General features: G+C 38.6%; 2 protein-coding genes and 1 long non-coding RNA gene across 3 annotated transcripts; 1 reads left to right on the top strand and 2 right to left on the bottom strand.

Moving 5' to 3' along the window:
• Window positions 1-711: 711 nt before the first annotated feature.
• On the top strand, window positions 712-3,771 carry LOC103977150 (probable protein kinase At2g41970). Its single transcript, XM_009392588.3, has 8 exons — window positions 712-926; window positions 1,008-1,192; window positions 1,893-2,146; window positions 2,222-2,348; window positions 2,451-2,724; window positions 3,027-3,159; window positions 3,249-3,335; window positions 3,426-3,771. The coding sequence occupies exons 2-8, from the start codon at window positions 1,108-1,110 to the stop codon at window positions 3,546-3,548; spliced, it is 1,083 nt and encodes a 360-aa protein (XP_009390863.2). The 5' UTR covers window positions 712-926; window positions 1,008-1,107; the 3' UTR covers window positions 3,549-3,771.
• A 710-nt stretch (window positions 3,772-4,481) lies between these two features.
• On the bottom strand, window positions 4,482-6,171 carry LOC103977149 (zinc finger protein 8-like). Its single transcript, XM_009392587.3, has one exon. The coding sequence runs from the start codon at window positions 5,427-5,429 to the stop codon at window positions 4,599-4,601; it is 831 nt and encodes a 276-aa protein (XP_009390862.2). The 5' UTR covers window positions 5,430-6,171; the 3' UTR covers window positions 4,482-4,598.
• Window positions 6,172-11,836: 5,665 nt separating this feature from the next.
• Window positions 11,837-16,466, bottom strand: LOC108952433 (uncharacterized). The gene is made up of 2 exons (XR_001977426.2): window positions 12,315-16,466; window positions 11,837-12,216 (listed from the first exon to the last, which is right to left on the bottom strand). It is a non-coding gene; the product is annotated as an uncharacterized LOC108952433 (long non-coding RNA).
• Between the last annotated feature and the right edge of the window lie 1,675 nt (window positions 16,467-18,141).

Consider the following 18,141-nt stretch of genomic DNA (forward strand, 5'->3'; position numbering starts at 1 on the left):
CAATAACATTATCATTTAACTCGACAAAAATTCTGAAAATATGCTCCTCAATAACTTTTTTGATAAAATTATTAATTTGTTGACTAAAGCTGAAAAAAAAAATCAATCCTATTGTTTTAGAGAATAAATGATTAGGGATTGCATTAAGTAATATTTCCCACTTTTGGATTATATTTTAATTATTGTGAGGTTAACCATGTTCTAAAGGGTGACATGATCTCCAATACATCAAGAAAAAAAATCAAACAAATAGCTCTGGTCAAGATTCCCTTTAAGAACAACTATAAATAAAAATGAGTGCAACAACTATATATACATACATATATATATATATATACATATATATATATATATACATACATATATATATATATATATATACATATACATGTATATACATATATATATACATGTATATACATATATATATGTATATATATATACATATATATATATATACATACATATATATATATATATATATGTATATATATATATATATATATATATGTATATATATATATATATGTATATATATATATATATATATGTATATATATATATATATATACATATATATATATATATATATATATATATATATATATATATATATATATATATAGACAGAGAGAGAGAGAGAGAGAGAGAGAGAGAGAGAGAGCAAAGGCAGACGTGGGAAGCATAAATCAATAAATTAATAATTAGTTAAATAAAATGGTCCGGTTTTACCGCGACACCCAACGACTCCTCTCGTTCCCAACGACGCCTTCCCCTTCGCGTCTCTCTGTCTCCAATCCGTCAAGCCTCCTCTCCTTAGCATTCTACCTCTTGCGGGCGGATTGGAGTTTCGAATAGATACCTCCTCTCCTCTCAACCTCCCATCTCAAATCTCTCCGTTGGCGAGCTGCATCAGACCCCGATCGGTATCGCGTTTCCCGTTCTCGTAGGGTAACCGATTCGTGTGCATATGACTGTTAAGGGATCGATCGGCGTTGTTGTTTCAGGACGAATTCTGGGGATCTCGGACGGGGTGCTGATCGATTCATGTGACGGGCTGTGATCGGGCTTTGGTGGGGACTCTGCGCTGCGACGATTACTCCGAACATGTTGTGCTGTGGCGGTGCCGAGGAGGAGAACTATGGTCCCCCTGCTAGCCAGTACGCTGCACCCCCAAACCGAAATGCTCTTGGTAATCTGCCCTCTTTGTTTCAGATTGTGCCCTCTTTTTGGCAGATCGTTTTGCTTCTTGTTCTAATCTCGTTTGTTGATTCATGGTTGCATCTAATGATACATCAATCGATTTCATTGTCTATAAAACAAATAATAGGCGGAGCTTCGATTGACAAATGTATACTGCTGAGTACGAGAAATGATTTCATTTTCTTTGTCTATCCGTTCATCTGTGGCCAAATGAATCATAAGAGTTTGTTACAAGCTTAACTTCCTCGATCGATCGAGGAATCGCTTGAAACTTTCAGAATCTAAATGTGCAGCCGAAGGATCGACACATCCTTATTATAATTGTTGTGATCCCAAAGAATACTTGATTGGCCTACTGTTCTTGATACTATGATTTGGTCTAAGGCTCGCGGTCCGGCCAAAAGTCATGCATACTCCGATGTGTTTGGTATGCCTTCGACATGATAATGCATGATCTAGTTCTATGACGATGATTCTAGGGTTAAATTTGAAGGTCATGTTTGTACATGCGGCATGTAGGAATCAAAATCGAGCCACTAGACATCGGCATGAATCTGCACGGACATAAATTCCAGCTATGTTCTTCTTCGGTTTGGCTAACCGGAGATTTGTTTTTGTCATCGGAAAACTAGAATGATCACAGCTTTTATTGGTTAGTTTTGATTCGCTCTTTGCATTCTGTGATGCAGGACATGACAGAGACCCAAGAGGGCCGATGGCAGCCAGAAACGGAGCTCCCCCGAAGGTCTTGCCGATCGAGATACCTGCCATATCGATATCCGAACTAAATCGCTTGACGAATAATTTCAGCGATAAGGCTTTGGTCGGAGAAGGATCATATGGAAGGGTCTTTCGTGTCACTCTCAACACCGGAGAACCTGCCGCAATAAAGAAACTAGACCCAAGTGCCTCCAATGAGCCAGATACTGACTTTGCTGCTCAGGTCAGCGTGATTTCTGCTTTGACAAGCACACGATCAATTCACGTTTCAGCTGATATCTTCATATTTCTGATGCAGTTGTCGATGGTTTCAAGACTCAAGAATGAATTCTTCGTCGAGCTGTTGGGCTATTGTTTGGATGCAAATCATAGAATTCTGGTGTATCAGTTTGCAACAAAAGGTTCTTTACATGATGTTCTACATGGTAAATGCTACTAAGATCATCACCTTCTGATCTTGTCTACTTCACATCGGATGCAAATTCCTTGTTTTTGGCCTGAGATCTGGGGCCATTGTCCTGGAACAGGGAAGAAAGGTGTGCAAGGTGCTGAACCTGGTCCTGTTCTTAACTGGAGCCAGAGGGTCAAGATCGCTTATGGTGCTGCAAGGGGTCTGGAGTATCTCCATGAAAAAATCCAACCCCCGATCGTCCATAGGGATGTCCGATCGAGCAATGTTCTTTTGTTCGATGATTTTGCTTCCAAAATTGCTGATTTTAATCTGACCAACCAGTCTCCAGACACAGCCGCGCGTCTACATTCGACTCGAGTTTTAGGAACTTTCGGATATCATGCTCCAGAGTAAGCTTACTGATCACCTCTAGATTTTCTATTTGGTTGAGTTTTGATTCTTGCTAAGATACCCAACAGAGGTGCGGGCTGGCAAAATGGTGATACTAACATCAACTTGATTGCAGCAAAAGTCGACATTATGTTGACGAATGATCACAGAATTGCTTCATAGCTTAAAACTTGTTGTTCTAATCAGATGAAGAGAATAGAATATACATCGATTTGCTGTTCTGGCAAAGATCTCGAATGAAGAAGATGATGAACGACTGTGTTAATATTACTCTCGATGGTTGTGCCAAACTCTTCTGCAGGTATGCTATGACCGGGCAATTGACCCAGAAAAGTGATGTCTATAGCTTTGGAGTCATTCTTTTAGAGCTTCTAACAGGGAGAAAGCCTGTAGACCACACAATGCCTAAAGGCCAGCAGAGTCTGGTCACTTGGGTAGGTCTAATCTCTCCATGCAATGCATAAAACCCATGATGTACCCATTGCTGCTAATTCTATTATCCGATGTGCAAATCCTGGAACAGGCAACTCCAAGGTTAAGCGAAGACAAGGTTAAGCAGTGTGTCGATCCGAAGCTAAACGATGAGTATCCACCAAAGGCTGTTGCAAAGGTACACTACTCCATTCTTCTGTGTCTGTGTATGTGCAACCTCGACATTACAACTTTGTCCTAACATGCAAATTGTGTTCGAATAATTCAGCTGGCAGCAGTTGCGGCACTGTGTGTGCAATACGAATCTGATTTCCGACCTAATATGACCATCGTTGTCAAGGCCCTTCAGCCACTCCTCAACGCAAAACCAGGGCAAGAACAGCATAATTGACCTTGGAGCGATTCCGGTTGCTCCCTATCTATAACTAGTTTGCTTCCCCATTTTGTGTCTGTCAGTCGAATTTTATGACTGGAACTAGTAATGTGTCAGCATCTGTTGTAGTTTGACTTGATATATTGGAATGAACTAGAACATTTCTTGTGGAACCAATCTTTCGAATGAGAAAGGAGTGTGTAATGCCATTTCCAATGCAATCTTCTTTTAAATCGTCTCATGTGTGCCTACTTAGAATTCCTTGTGCATTCGATCAAAAGCAATAGATATGAAGGTGTAAACGATCATATGAATTGTTTTAATTTACGCCTACTTGTGGAGATAAGCATCGATCATAATGTTCAGAATCTTCGTCTGCAGTTGCACCACCGTGGAGCTCACTGAGGAGGAGACTCCAAGCACTCATGTCGAAATGTGCAGACCAGCAAGGAATAGGGAATTAGAGAATACTGATGCTTGAGCTTCGAATGAAACAAAGCTAGCGATCAAAGTTGACCGCAGAAAGAAGCAAATCCGCTGAAGCTTATACCTATCTCTACTGCAAATCCATTTTCAAGTTGATATCATCCGGTAGAAGCTCAACACTGTTGACCTTCTTGGATTCCTCTGGATGAGCACTTGGTGTACCGCACTTACCGCATCCATTGGCGAGGTAAACCACAGCAAACTCCCCATTAATGGAGTAGTACTTCCTGAGACAAAAGCATAGCGAGCATGGCACAGAACAGTAGGGACAGGCGATTTGAGGAACAAAGGGTACTGGCACGACCGGTGAATATTTAAGAGCTATCGACATGGATATGGTTGGAAGAACCGAACACTCGTCCTCCACATTAAATGCTGCAACAACAGCTACCTAATGGATCCATGCACTAATGCAGATCATGGTTTCCGGTATCTGAATGCGATGTATATCCGAATTGAAAGATCTCTGCCAAAGAAGATGCTATATTGATCTCTCAACGATACAACGGCATGATGGAAGAAGCTGAGTAAGAATGAAAAGAAGAAGAAGAAGAAGAAAGGAAAGGAGGAAGATGATACTGATCACAGGTGCAAATCCAAGCTCACGTTCTCCTTCATGTTGGGCATCAACTGGTGAGCGAATTGGGTTTTGGGAGTCGCAGAAGAAGCAGCAGCAGTGTCGAGATTGTTGCCACCCATCATTCTGACACCTCCGTCAACTGATCCTGTGAATCTTGGCTCGTGATCTCCTCTGGCGACGGCTGAAGGGACGCGAGAGTGGCCATGGATCAATTCTACGCTCGCGGCGCCACCATGCACGATGCCGGGGGCTCTCCAGAGGCCCGGCAACGGGCTGACGGTGATGGGCTGAGCCACCGGGCCAAGACAGCCGTGGAAACAAGCACCGGAGCGAGCGTTGGCAGTGTGCCCGTAAGGGTAGCGCGGGGGAATCGCAGAGGAGTCGACGGCTAAGCGGGCAGCGGCGGGGGAGAGCGGGGTAAGGGGGTGGTGGTAATTGAAGAGGCCGTGGACGTGATGGCCGTAGATGGCCGCCTGGCTGTGGTGGACTGCGGCAATGGCGGCGGACTGGAGGTGGGCTCGCTTCGCGTGCTGACGCTCGCGCTTGTGGGCGTTTTGGTGCCCGCCGAGCGCTTGCGACGTCGGAAAGTGACGACAACAGTAGTGGCACTCGAACTTCCGTGCAGTCTCGCCTCCTCCGTTAGTGCTGGTGGTGGCGGTGGCAGCGTGGTCTTTGGAGGCGTTGTCTTCTTCGGCGTTATGGTGGTGCGGGACTTCGATGCCAAACAGGCGGATGCCGGAAGCAGCGGTGGAAGGCTTCGGGCCCGGACGGATGAAGGGGAGCTGTGAGAAGGAGTCTACACTCATCAAATCGCGTGCCTCGCGTTCGCTCATCTCTGCTGCTTCCGCTGCTCTGTGATCGCTTCTATGAGGGAAGAGAGAAACAAGAAGAAAGAAGATATCAAAGCAATTCTTCTTCTTCTTCTTCTTCTTCTTCTCGGTGGCTCTCTTGGTTATTAGGCTTGAGGAATACTGTCAACAGTGTTGGTAACCAGGAGAGGAGAGAGAGACTGAAGCACCAGAGAAAGTATTAGGTAGGAAGCCATGCTATCTCTCTCTCTCTCTCTCTCTCTCTCTCTCTCTCACACACACACACACACACACACACAAACTCTTTCTCTGTCTGTGAGTTCGTTGGACGTTAAGGAAGAGCAGTAGAAGAAAGAGTCAGCGGAGAGGACATGATCTCCCTTTAAGCAGAAATGCTTTGGGAGTGATCAAGGAGAAGTTGCAGGCCTAGGAGTGAGAGCAGAAGGAGAGGAGTGGAAGAGAGATGTACGGAAGAGCGCTGTTCTCCTCGCCCCGTCCTGTTTGACTCCAAATCCCTCCGCTGGTGGCGATGTATGCCACCATCTCTGTGGAGTTGTGGTTGATGAGGGGCGGTGTGTGAGGTGTACTAGTAGTAATGGAGCGGAGGGTGGACAAAAGGAGCAGACTACTCCATCTGCTGAAAGGGGACCTGACAGTGGCTGCAGCAGCAGCTGTTCGCTGAGGCTGCTGAGGCTGGCTTTTGGCTCGCCAAATGACATCCAAGTACCACTCCATGACCTCCATCACCTCACCACATATCCTCTTGTCAATCCACCCCTCTTCTTCTTACTACTCCTATATTTTCTTTACTTCCTTTGCATCTTTGGCCACCTTCCATGTGTCAACAGCAGTCAGGGTGGCCCTCTCTCTCTCTCTCTCTCTCTCTCTCTCTCTCTGAGTATGTCATACTCCATAAGGTACTGGCAGCCATTGAGGCTCACATTAGCTGTTGCTTCTTCATATCTTGTGGACTGGAGCTGGAGAGTCGAGCATGGAAGTGGTCCTCAAGATACAGAGTCTTTGGTGTTAACTGTGTGTTCATGGGATTCTTATAGGCCTTTCAACATCCTTTACTTGAGCTACCTAAGAGGACACAATCCTTCCTCTCATATCATTCCTACTTACCATTTGTGGTGGAGAACAATGGAATGCAATCGAGTATAAATTACAGAAATCAAATACAAGATTCATATGATTCAACTCCATTCGATCACCTTCATAAAGAAAAAACTCTTCGAATAATCAAATACAAAAAATACAATTCTCTCAAGTTGCCTCAAACATAACAAGTATATTTATATGGTGCAAGAATGAGTGGCAGTTGTTCCCAGACACTGAAAGCTTCCTGACCAAAAAGACAGTAACCTAATCTTTGATTTCATCCTGTAGAGTTAGAGCACAGTCTAACTACAGGTCCTCCTTGTCTTCTTCCAAGAGAAGGTCCCAGCAATGGCTTTGTCCTGATCAATCTCAAGCATTTCTCACATTGCATGAGCCAAAAAAAGCCAGACTACTGTACAGTATAGTATTTTTAGGCATATTGCTATTCATATATATAGGGTTTTGCACAGGTGACCAGATGTAGGAATTTGATGTCCTGTACAAGGAACAGATCCCTAAAGAGCAATGGTAAATGTTATCACTTTACTGCTCTCTCTCTCTCTCTCTCTCTCTCTAGATTGAGAACAGGAGGAGGTTGCTTTATTCATGCATGCCTGACCCATTTTGCAATTATTCCCTCTCATAACTGCTTATGCTTCCTCTTTATCTGATCTCTTCTCCTCACATCCACTGCCTTGGCCTTGTAAAATGGACACATCCCTGAAACCCTCAGCCACTGCAATCCACACTTGCTCCTTTAGGGGACCCCTTATAAAGAAGAGTACTTGCATGTCTCTCAAAGACCCCACTGCTTGAAAATGACCAATCTCAACCTATTTACTAGCTCAAATACTTCTTCTCCGGTCAGGTCGTAAAGGAGTAACCTTAACCGTAAGGTATCGTATCGTAACGCTACTCTAATAACTGTCTTGCACTTGGTCAAGGTGTTCATAACAACGACGGGGAGCATGTCAATCTTAAACTCAATCCGCTGGGGTCCAACGCATGGATCCTGCCTCACCAGGTTTTGTCTTCTTTGGATGAGAACAAGAGACGTAACATGAGGGATCACTGATGAGCGATCGGATCAGCTTCTCTAATTCCTAGATATGGATGAACAAAGAACCCAACATCCACATTTCCATCACAGAAACTTGATCCCTGCAGGCCAATCACAGCTCCCCAGCTATCGTGCACACTGACACTCGGGATCAATAATTGAACTCACACTAGTAGAAAGAGGAAGAGGATGTTTTCTGCATGTTAAACCTCCAATCAGTGTCATGAAGACTTTGGTGGTGTTCTCGAGGCACCAATCGATAGTGCTGTCGGAAAACAAAAAAAAAAAGAAGAGAGATTTAACCTCAGGACCACCGGCCAGTGGGATCTCAAAGCTGAAGTCATCTTCAAAGAGGGGTGGCAATGTTCCGCTGCGAGGAGCCAAGAAAGAGGAGGTGAAGGTGAGGGTGGCTCCTTTCACATGTGCCATGAGTGAGCATGAGAGAGAAAGCAAGGGTGGTGGGGACTTGTTCTTCCTCTTCCAACCTCAATTTAGGTGGAGTGAACTGCCCCCATCATGCGTTACGTATGCTTGACCTTTCCTTGTTGGTTGCCCTACAGATTAATGTGTGTACCCATCAGAGGTAGCATACGATGTGAGCTGTGATTAGACTGTCAAAGGTCATACGCCTGTGTAGAGAGTTCGTTCGTTCGTTCGTTCGTTCGTTCACCTTCTTAAAGCTAGATTCTATGGTCTGAATTAGCCCAGATGTTGGATCACAGTTCCAAAGATCTAGGGTTTGATCTCTTTGTGGTGTTCCTGTTGTGAGGTGCATTGAGATGCCCCAAAGAAGAGAGGGACTACTCAGATGGCTGTTTCATGGGGCCACTCTTCATCATGGTGGCAAGCAGAAAAGCATCCACCTCTGCTACCCACTTTAATTCACAAAACAATAACACTGTGGAAATTGAATGGCATCATCCTCAAATGTTCCCATCAAAGAGTTACCATTGCTGTAACTGAAGTTTCTACATATATATATATATATATAGAGAGAGAGAGAGAGAGAGAGGGAGGGAGAGAAAATGGATAATCAAAGTTTCTATTCAGATATCCTAATTATTACATAATAACATCCATTGCAATTATTTTGGGAATTAAAAAAATATTTTAAACTCTCCATATTTGATAAACAGACCCATTACACAATCATAATATAAACATTTTATGTATAAAGACTACTCTCAAAAAGCACTTGTGAAAAATGAGAGGGAAGAGTTACTTTTTGTTCTTACTTGTACTTGCAGCTTGAAGACTAACCCAGAAGTCAACCTAGTCTTGATTTCTAGGTCACCTTCTTGGATCAGCAGAGACACAGAAGCTGTGCAGTCATTTCTGAAAGCCATCTTTTCTACCACAGCAGGTTACCAGGATGAGTCAACAAGAAATAATCACAAGACAGTAACATGCATGATGAATTGAGAAAAGAAGATGCATATGGTTGAGGATTGTTTTGTACCAATCCTTTGTCACCATCTCATCTTGGCTCAGCACTTGCATACATGTTCTTGTACTGTTTTTGCAGGTCAAGAACAAAACCATATTAAATTTGCCAGATGCATCAGTACATACTATCTGTAATCATCCTGAAATCACAGGGATGATCAATTTGCTACCTTGTGAGCAAGATTATTTTATTTTTATTTTGTTTAGTGAATGAGTTTGTGTACAAGATATCTTCATAATATGGTGACATGTGGATCCCAAATCATCTGCTAGCCATCGAGACATCATCATCAAATCTCTATAGACAGTATGATTCCAACAAGCAGGATGTGATATATATTTTTTTCTAACCATATACTATTAGTCAAATCACAGTAAAAAACAAGAGGAACACTATCTCTCTCATTAAAAAGAATATGACTTGAGTATTGCTCTCTTATACATATATAGATATTAGTTTTGTAGGCCTAGAAATCACAAGATAAAACATAGTTTTCTAGAACAGTATAAAATATCATCTATCTTGGTATCCTAGAGTTATAAGTGACAAAGATTAGATGGACTTTTCATAGTGCCTAAGATTGATTTATTATTTTATTTCATTGTAGTGTCACGAGAGCATTTGTGAAAATCATTCGCTGCAATAGATAGTTTTGGATCCTTTGTTATGCCATTCGTTTAGAGTTTATAAAATTTATCTTTATATTTTATCTTATCTACCAAGTCTTTATTAAAATATCTACTGTCAAATCTTGAATATAATATTTCTTTTAATCCGTCTTCTGTTTTATAGATTTTTGGGACCATAAGAGGTTACGAGGGACTGACCTTTTGCATAGAGTAGTAAGGACAATGTGTTCAATGTTTGTCCATGATGATTTTTTGTTCATATTTTATGTTATATTCTTTGCATTTTTTATTTTTTTAAATAGATAGTTTGTATAGAACATATAACACTATCATCAATCCCATTTTGTATTTACTGTTAATATTTTTATTTTATATTTTCATCATGCAATACTCTGAATATGTTTGATTATGCGACATCGAGCAAAGGGGTACATGACCCAAAACAACATTATTCTCACATATCACGGGTTGATTTTTTATTGATAATTTAACATAATGAAACGTTAGCTGTTTCAACATCTTGAAATACCCTAAGTGTCATCGGGATGGATGAGGCTTTTGATATATATCTGAGAGATTTAGGTTTAGTGTGCTCGTTTTTTGTTTGATGAAAGTGCAAAGTGAATATTGGGTTTGTATCAACATTTGAAGCTTCGTTTATGTATTCGGTTCATTTTTTAAACATTTCTATGTCTAATAAAGGTCGATTGCTATATTTTTCATAGCTGACAGTGATAAAGTATTCACATATTTATCTTTCTAATCTTTTCTTTATCGTACGATTCCGAAATATATAATATTAAGATTTAGTCTAATTTTTTCGATATAAGTATTGCATGAGTGTCGCACGCCTTCTCGCTAATAAAGTACTCTCGAGTCTCTCAATACTTTTCGATAGTAATTTTGTATGTCTTTTCGGATTACGATAAACTTCGTCAGTCGATATGGTAAATTTCTCAGATATTTGAGTTCTATCTCGGACAAACTTGCTTGGTAGAAAGCGGACCAGATCAAATGGGACTCGACATATCGAAGTTGAGGATCAAAATTGATGAATGAGGCAATTGTGAGGAATAATGTATTGACGACTACCAAGGTCACTGACCATGGTTGCCCATCTCTGCCTCCGTCTTGTCCCCACCACCGGTCACCATGGCTGGTGGTCCTTGACATACAACCTCTCTCTCTCTCTCTCTCTCTCTCTCTCTCTCTCTCTCTCTCTGTGGCATCCTCTTCCTCAGATACGTATTCATCGGCAAAGCAAGAAGGCAGCGACACAAGATAAAGCAAAGCGGTAGAGCCATCATGAGGAGACACTGTTCGCACCCGAGTGTCGGGAGTGTACGCCACTGGGAGTCTCTTCCTCCTTCCATCCTTGTCAAACCTTAATCTCTTGTATTTGGCTCCGCGTGTGTATGTGTTTGGCTTTCGAGGGTGATGGTTTCATGAGGTGAGCAATTGATGGTCTGCTCGAACTGCATCATTCATGGCATCGACAGCGACCAAATTGGTCCCACTACAGGACATGGCCAAAACACGCTCATCCTCACACAGCCTCAATATATATATATATATATATATATATGACCAACTTAACTCTTTTAGATTTGAAGTATAAATATGTAGAATTCTCAGAAAAGATTAAAAAGAGTCTTATATATGAATGATTAGATGATTAGTCTTAGTGATAGAATTAGGACTTTATTAGATTTATAATAAAAATTTAAATTCTTTTGACACTATCCAATGGAAGGAAAAAAAAAAAGTATTATATAGTTGATCCCAATTGGTTGGGACATTACAATTGTGATGTTATTATTGTTCTTAGGCCAACCTATATCTACATATCACACATAAATATTATTTTGCTTGGTTTTATGCCACAATGTATTTAATAAATCCCTATACAAACATTGTGGTAGGAAAATAGCTTGATTCTTGTTGGATGCAACTCTTGTTGATAGTTTTCTAGAACAATTAATTTTTGAGGGAAACCTTTTAAGTAAAATATTTCATCTCTATTTCCTTTTGAATCATATAACAAGAATAGATGGTTAGGTAATTGTCTTCTAACCTCCAATAATTGTGATCACATAATGTCTTAAAATAGATGAATACATGCAACCATCCTATGGATTATATTTTCTGTGTGTTCTCGTTTACTCATAAACAATAATGTCAAACATTGAGAAAATAGTAGCGATATGTCCTTTTTTTTCTTGTTTTGCATCCAAACCACAAGAGTATGGTCCCTTGTCAATCCTTGTCTTGCATAAGCAACACAAAAACTTAGACATACAACAAGAGATGCACATCACCATAAATATGGAAAAGAAACCTTTCACACTATCATCTTGTGGACTTTGACAAGCATCAAGGATGTGTACATAAACTTTGGGCAAACGTAAAAGTTGGAGAGATTGTGCAAGAGTTGAGCAAGTTCACATGATTGATCTCAAGTCCTTTCTCCATCATTCTCACCTGTAGCAAATGCTGTGAGGAGTCTCAGTGAAGGTGAACATGATTGCAAGGACCAGAGAGGGCCACCACCAGCACCAGCACCACCACGGCACCCTGACAAAACCCTCATTCATTTAGTTGATGGGTTAACACACCAAGGTGTGGCAGTGAAGATAGCTCATTGAAGCTGAAGCTCTCATCATGTCACTAACCATCAAGTACTTGACCTCCTTTGGCCAGCAAGCCAATGCCACATGGATGAGTTCAGGCCCTCAGAGATCGAAACATCGTTATCAGTCATGTTGGAACCAACTATGCTCTCAAATTGTGCTCATTATCTCAAATCAATCAAGATTCAACAAGCTCAATTAACCTATCATGATAAAGCATTGATTGGCATACCACCATAGCCCTCAGATGATGAAAACATATCACATCATGATGACATCAGAAGAGAAAATTCCTTTATTAAACTGCATAATATTTTATAACTGATCACAAAGCCCATGAACTCATTTCTAGACAAACTAAACTTATTTAAACATTCAAACTTCTTATAAATTTATTCAATTTAAAGGGCATTTAATGCTCTTCTCCCCTTCAACCATCTATCTTTAAATTTATTAAGAACATCATTATCAATCTCTCTTTTTTAAAACAATATAAAACAACATACTTTTTTTTTTCAATGTTGTTTATATAAATCTAGTTTGTTCCTAACTGCACTAGAACTTATAGTTTTCAGAGTTTACTTCAATAACTCGAATTTACAATTAATCGTTTTATACAAAGGCTCACAAATTTTTTTTGATATGGTCATTATTTTCTATCAATTGACATTTAACACATGAAATCCATGCTAATGACAGAAGATCTTACATTTATCTTTTAGTTTCAATCTAGATACATTTATCAAAAGGTTCAGTTCAGTATCAATCTTTCATATTATCAAAAAGAAATACCAGAACTTCAGTATGCAATTTAGTGCAACACAATAAATTTCTCCTAGATAAACATTCAACATCACATTATTTGTAATGAAAAATCTTATGTCTACAAAGGATTTCTCTTCTCGGTGCACAAACTATAGCAGCATTGATTTTCCATACTAATGTGGAATAAATTTTCTTCGCTTGTTTCATTTTGCTTCCATTTCCTAATTTTCAGAGCGAGACCAAGACCTTGGCCTTGGAGGGAGCTACCAAACTATTCAAACAGCAATGCTGCAAACAAGAACAAGATAGAAGTGAAGCCAAGGTTTAAAACCTTGGTTCATACAACAGTTAGATTATTTCCAACTTAGAAAGCAACTAATGTCAAACACTACAAATGTTAAAATTTGAACTGGAAAAGACCAACCATTGATTAACAGAAATTGAGTAGTAACATTTGCTTAAGCAATTTTGAAAATATAAGGATATTTCAAATAGCACCTACAAACGCATTTGGTCCAAACATAGTCAAGACACCACCATAATATGCATCAGCATAAGGGTACGGTATACTAACCTGCTGCAGAAATGCCAGAGGACAGATCAGGTTTATACTGCATAATACAAGTCAAATGTGCATGCTAAAAAACAGTATTTAAGATAATCAATGTCTGCTAAGTGTTCCAAGTTGCAGAGAAACATACAAATGGTAGGTTACATTCAAACCTTGGACGCATACAGAAAAGTTCTGGAGCCCCTAGAGTAAAAACTACCTCCATAAGACCCTCAACTGTGTTACGTAAGTGCCTGAGTGGAAGAACAATTGCAACAAATCATCAAACACCAGGTGCTAGGGAAGTGACTGTAACCCATGAGAAGCAAATTATCAGCATGCTTGATTACATGGAGATCGAAAATAAACAAAGAGAAGAGCCATTATGCACTGGAAGAATCATGTGACCAATACTATGGTGCAAAAGCAAAACCAAAGTATGTTGATTCAGTCATGGCAATAATCAGGTTACACTGAAAAGAAGCCAATACAACAAATAAACTCTCTTCAGTCACATGTGAAGGAAGAGACTGTATAAAATGTATCTTGGGACTGGCTAAGTCATTTAATGCTTGTAAATTTTGTCACATGTTTCATGAGGAAAATAACTTTTTATAAATTTCAATGACAACAAAAGATCTATGTAGCTGGACCCCAAATAGTTGAGACTTATGGTTTTATTGTTGTTGTCGTTGTTGTTGTTCCGTGAGAGAAACCGAAGTGCCAATTGATTCGCGCATTTTGCTCTGATGTCAAAACCCTCCTATATGTGGAGGAATGATTAGCCGGAAGAATTGGGCTTTTTTTTTGCTCCGAGAAGCATAATGTACCTTGTTTTAGATATTTAAAAAAGAAAACAACTCTCTTCAATCACTCATCGAGGAGCATAGTGAAACCATGTTGGTCTTCTTAACATGCCAATAAACACCATGCACCTTGAAGAAGATTTTAAAAAGCCCAAACACTTTCCAAAGAAGAAAATAATGCAAATCTTGCTTCAATGACTTATTTTCAGCTCAGAAAACAGTTTTAATTTATGTTTGATGATTTCATATCTTCACTATTTTGCTTTTTTTTCTTGTAAATCCATGAGAATCAGGCATATCACAACCTTCTAGGTATCAAAACAGTTTTGCTCATGTAATCTGTCAACCCACCTAAAAGCCAATTAAGGCCACACATGCACAAAAAAAAAACAAAAAATGGACACACACCAATTAAGGTTTTGAAACAACTAGAAACAGTTTTGTTCATGTAATCTGTCAACTCACCAAAAAGCCAATTAAGGCTACACATGCACAAAAGAAAAAAAACACACACACAAAAAGAAAAGAAAAGAAAAGAAAACAGGAAACCGATGAGAAAAGATGGAAAAGTTTGATCACAAAGATATTCAAAAGGAAATCAACATAGAAACAAGAACAGACTGGTCCAACTTGCATGTAGGAGTGCATGTAGATAAGAGGGATCCATGGATCTTGAGAGCTTTTAGCCAAGAAATCCCATCAATCTTGGCCAGTCGTGACCTTAGTTGGTCAACTGCACAATTAAGAACCATCTTTCTCTCAAAAGTCCTATGTAATTGGAGAAACCACGTACACAGTCGATCCATGAAATCGTAGGTCGTCACATCAGCATAAGCAGCAAAAAGAAAGATCAGTAATACTGATATGATTCAACATTATGAGCTGATGGCAGCAAAAAGTTGTGGGACTGATTGAATCCACTCCGATGATGGAAGATTCATTGAGCAATGAAATGAAACCTATATTTAATCCAAAAAGTTGATAGAAAATCAAAGACATACAAACAAAAAAGCCCTATCAGAGTAACTATGACAAAAGCTCCACTTGGAAATAATTCCATAGCTTTCAAGAGTTATTCATCACTTAGGGTCACCATTTTTGTAAGAGAATATAACTTATCAAGTTAAATGAAACCTATAGTTAATCCGAAAAGTTGATAGAAAATCAAACACATTCAAGTATCAATAAACACAAAAGCCCTATCAGAGTAACTATGACAAAAGCTCCACTTGGAAATAGTTCCATAGCTTTCAAGAGTTATTCATCACTTAGGACCACCCCTTTCCGAAGAGCCAAAAACTTATCAAGAACAATAATAGACACACTGCCAGCCATACTTCGAACATATATAACCAAGAAGACAAGCCTGCATTAATGAATCATGTTTACTAGTTCGAATCAAGATAGTCAGAGTGTCGAGCATGGACAGACAATATCATATGGTTGTTCAAATTTATAACAGCAATTAGCAACCAATCAAGACTTGTTTTTCATAAGCTTCCCCAAATTGATAATCGATCAACCCCAAACCCTACTCGTCAATATGATGGAATACCCCACACCTAGAACTATTTGCCAAGAAGGCCTTCGACGAAGGGTCGAAGGGGAGGCGAAGTGGTAAAACAGATTCTTTTTCAAAGACTACGATGTGAATACAGTAGCCCACGTATCTGTCAATGAGAAACCTAAGTGAAAAAAGATCAGTTCTTGACAAATCGATGAAGGAAGAGAATAACCCAATCAGAGGGAGAAGAAAAAGAATCGACAGCAGCTAAGGTAAGAACAGATGTTTTCTTGGCAGAAATTTAAGCAACTTCTCGGCCACGTATCTGTCAATCAAAACCATTAATGAGAGAGAAAAAAAGATCAGTTTTTGACTAATCGATGAAGAAAGAGAAGAACACAATCGAAGGGAGACGGAAACGAATGGATGTGGAAAAGATTGGGCACGCTTATCATAAGGCAGAGCCTCGCCCTAACCATTCATGGTGAGGAAGGAAGGAAGAGAATGGATCGCCGCATTCGCTCCCCTCTTCCAAACCCTAAGAGAAGACATGGTCGATGGCGACAAGTGCCGCCGTTATATCGGCGGCGGACGAGGCACTTTTCACATAAGCCCTTATAGATTCCAATATCGCTTCTTTAATGGACAGAGGAGAGGAGGGAACCGCCGGTCGAGTCGTGCACTCTTGTTCTCCGGCGGCTCAATTGGACCGGGCCCGAATCAAACCGCTCATATTAGCCGGTTCAAAGGCATAACGAGGCCCAATTGTTATTTGCGTTTCGATCCCTTAAATAGTTTATATATACATAACGAGGCCCAATAATTCTTTTCAAGGCATAAAAAATTAATTGTTCAAACCCAAATAATTTTAAACCATAAAATAATTTAAATTTGGGGTTTGATGAATGCATAATTTTTTTTCCGTAATAAAATGATTAAACTTACTATCGGCTCAATTAATCCATTGATGCAATTAATGAACGATTAAGTCATAAAAATAATGTCTAATTTTTAATTAAACAAGTTGAGCTTTTTAAACCACTAAAATGCTTAATTTTCCTATTGGCGTATTTAAGTATTTTTATTATAAATATGTAAAAGAAAAAAAATATGTCTCTCATTCCCTCAACTCTCTTATTATAATCTCTATCTTCTTTTGCTATATTATAAAAATATTATTATGTCATTTACCTACTTTTATTTTTAGTATATATAATTTTAGATTTCTAAAATGTAATTATTAGTCGGATTAGTTAGTCCATCGGTGTTTAAGTCCGAAAATAATCTGTAATTCATTAATTAAACAATTTGAAAATGCTTAATTTCTCCCTAAGCATATTTGAGTCTTTTTATTATAAATATGAAAGAGAAAAAGTTATTCTCTCATTTCCTCAATCAGCTCTCATATTATCAAAAAATATTATTGTATTATTCATATACTTTATCTTTTTTATGGTTATAAAGTTTTTCATAAATTAAACAAAATTAGTTTTTAAAAACTAAAATGCCTAAATTTTCTCTGTGCCTATTAAAGTCTTTTTTATTACAAAAAGGAAAAAAATCTCTCGTTTCCTAACACAACTACTGTTATTATAATCTCTATCATTCCTTTTTACTATATTATATTATTTATATATTTAAGAGAAAAAAATATCCATCTCCAATAACAACTATAATATAGTCAGCAAAAAAAAAAGCATAATCAATTACATGAATATTATTTTAAAATATATTTTTTGAAAAATTATTTTTATCTAATATAATATTTTATTAATATGTCATTCGTATGTTATGAAACATTTCATAGTCATTGATATGTTCTGAAATATTATCTTTTCATTATTAATATATTTTAAAATTTTTTATATGTTATTGATATGCCCCATAACATTTCATACGCCCTTGATATACTTCGAAATACTACACATGTAATTGATATGCTTCGTAATATTTAATACGTCATTGATATGCTCCAAAATATTTCATATATTATTGATATGCTCCGAAATACTCGTCAATGATATGTTCTAAAATATTTCATATATTATTGATATGCCCCGAAATGCTCGTCAATGATTTGTTCAAACTAATTTTTACTTAATTATTATGAACAAAACATATTTCGAATGAGCTGACATTGTAATTCTGCATTCATATCTACGAACTATTATATCTATGTTTTATATTTAGTATCTTATTTATTTGAAATTGTTATATTTTGCTATGGATATATTAGTCGCTCGT

This window comes from Musa acuminata, chromosome BXJ2-3 (genome assembly GCF_036884655.1).
Source record: "Musa acuminata AAA Group cultivar baxijiao chromosome BXJ2-3, Cavendish_Baxijiao_AAA, whole genome shotgun sequence".
NCBI lineage: Eukaryota > Viridiplantae > Streptophyta > Magnoliopsida > Zingiberales > Musaceae > Musa > Musa acuminata.

Excerpts from the sequence above, each read along its gene's own strand:
- LOC103977149 (XM_009392587.3), bottom strand. The coding sequence starts at position 5,429 with ATGAGCGAACGCGAGGCACGCGATTTGATGAGTGTAGACTCCTTCTCA.
- LOC103977150 (XM_009392588.3), top strand. The coding sequence starts at position 1,108 with ATGTTGTGCTGTGGCGGTGCCGAGGAGGAGAACTATGGTCCCCCTGCT. Across the intron at positions 2,725-3,026 it reads TTCGGATATCATGCTCCAGA|GTATGCTATGACCGGGCAAT; the intron begins GTAAGCTTACTG and ends ACTCTTCTGCAG. Across the intron at positions 3,336-3,425 it reads CACCAAAGGCTGTTGCAAAG|CTGGCAGCAGTTGCGGCACT; the intron begins GTACACTACTCC and ends CGAATAATTCAG.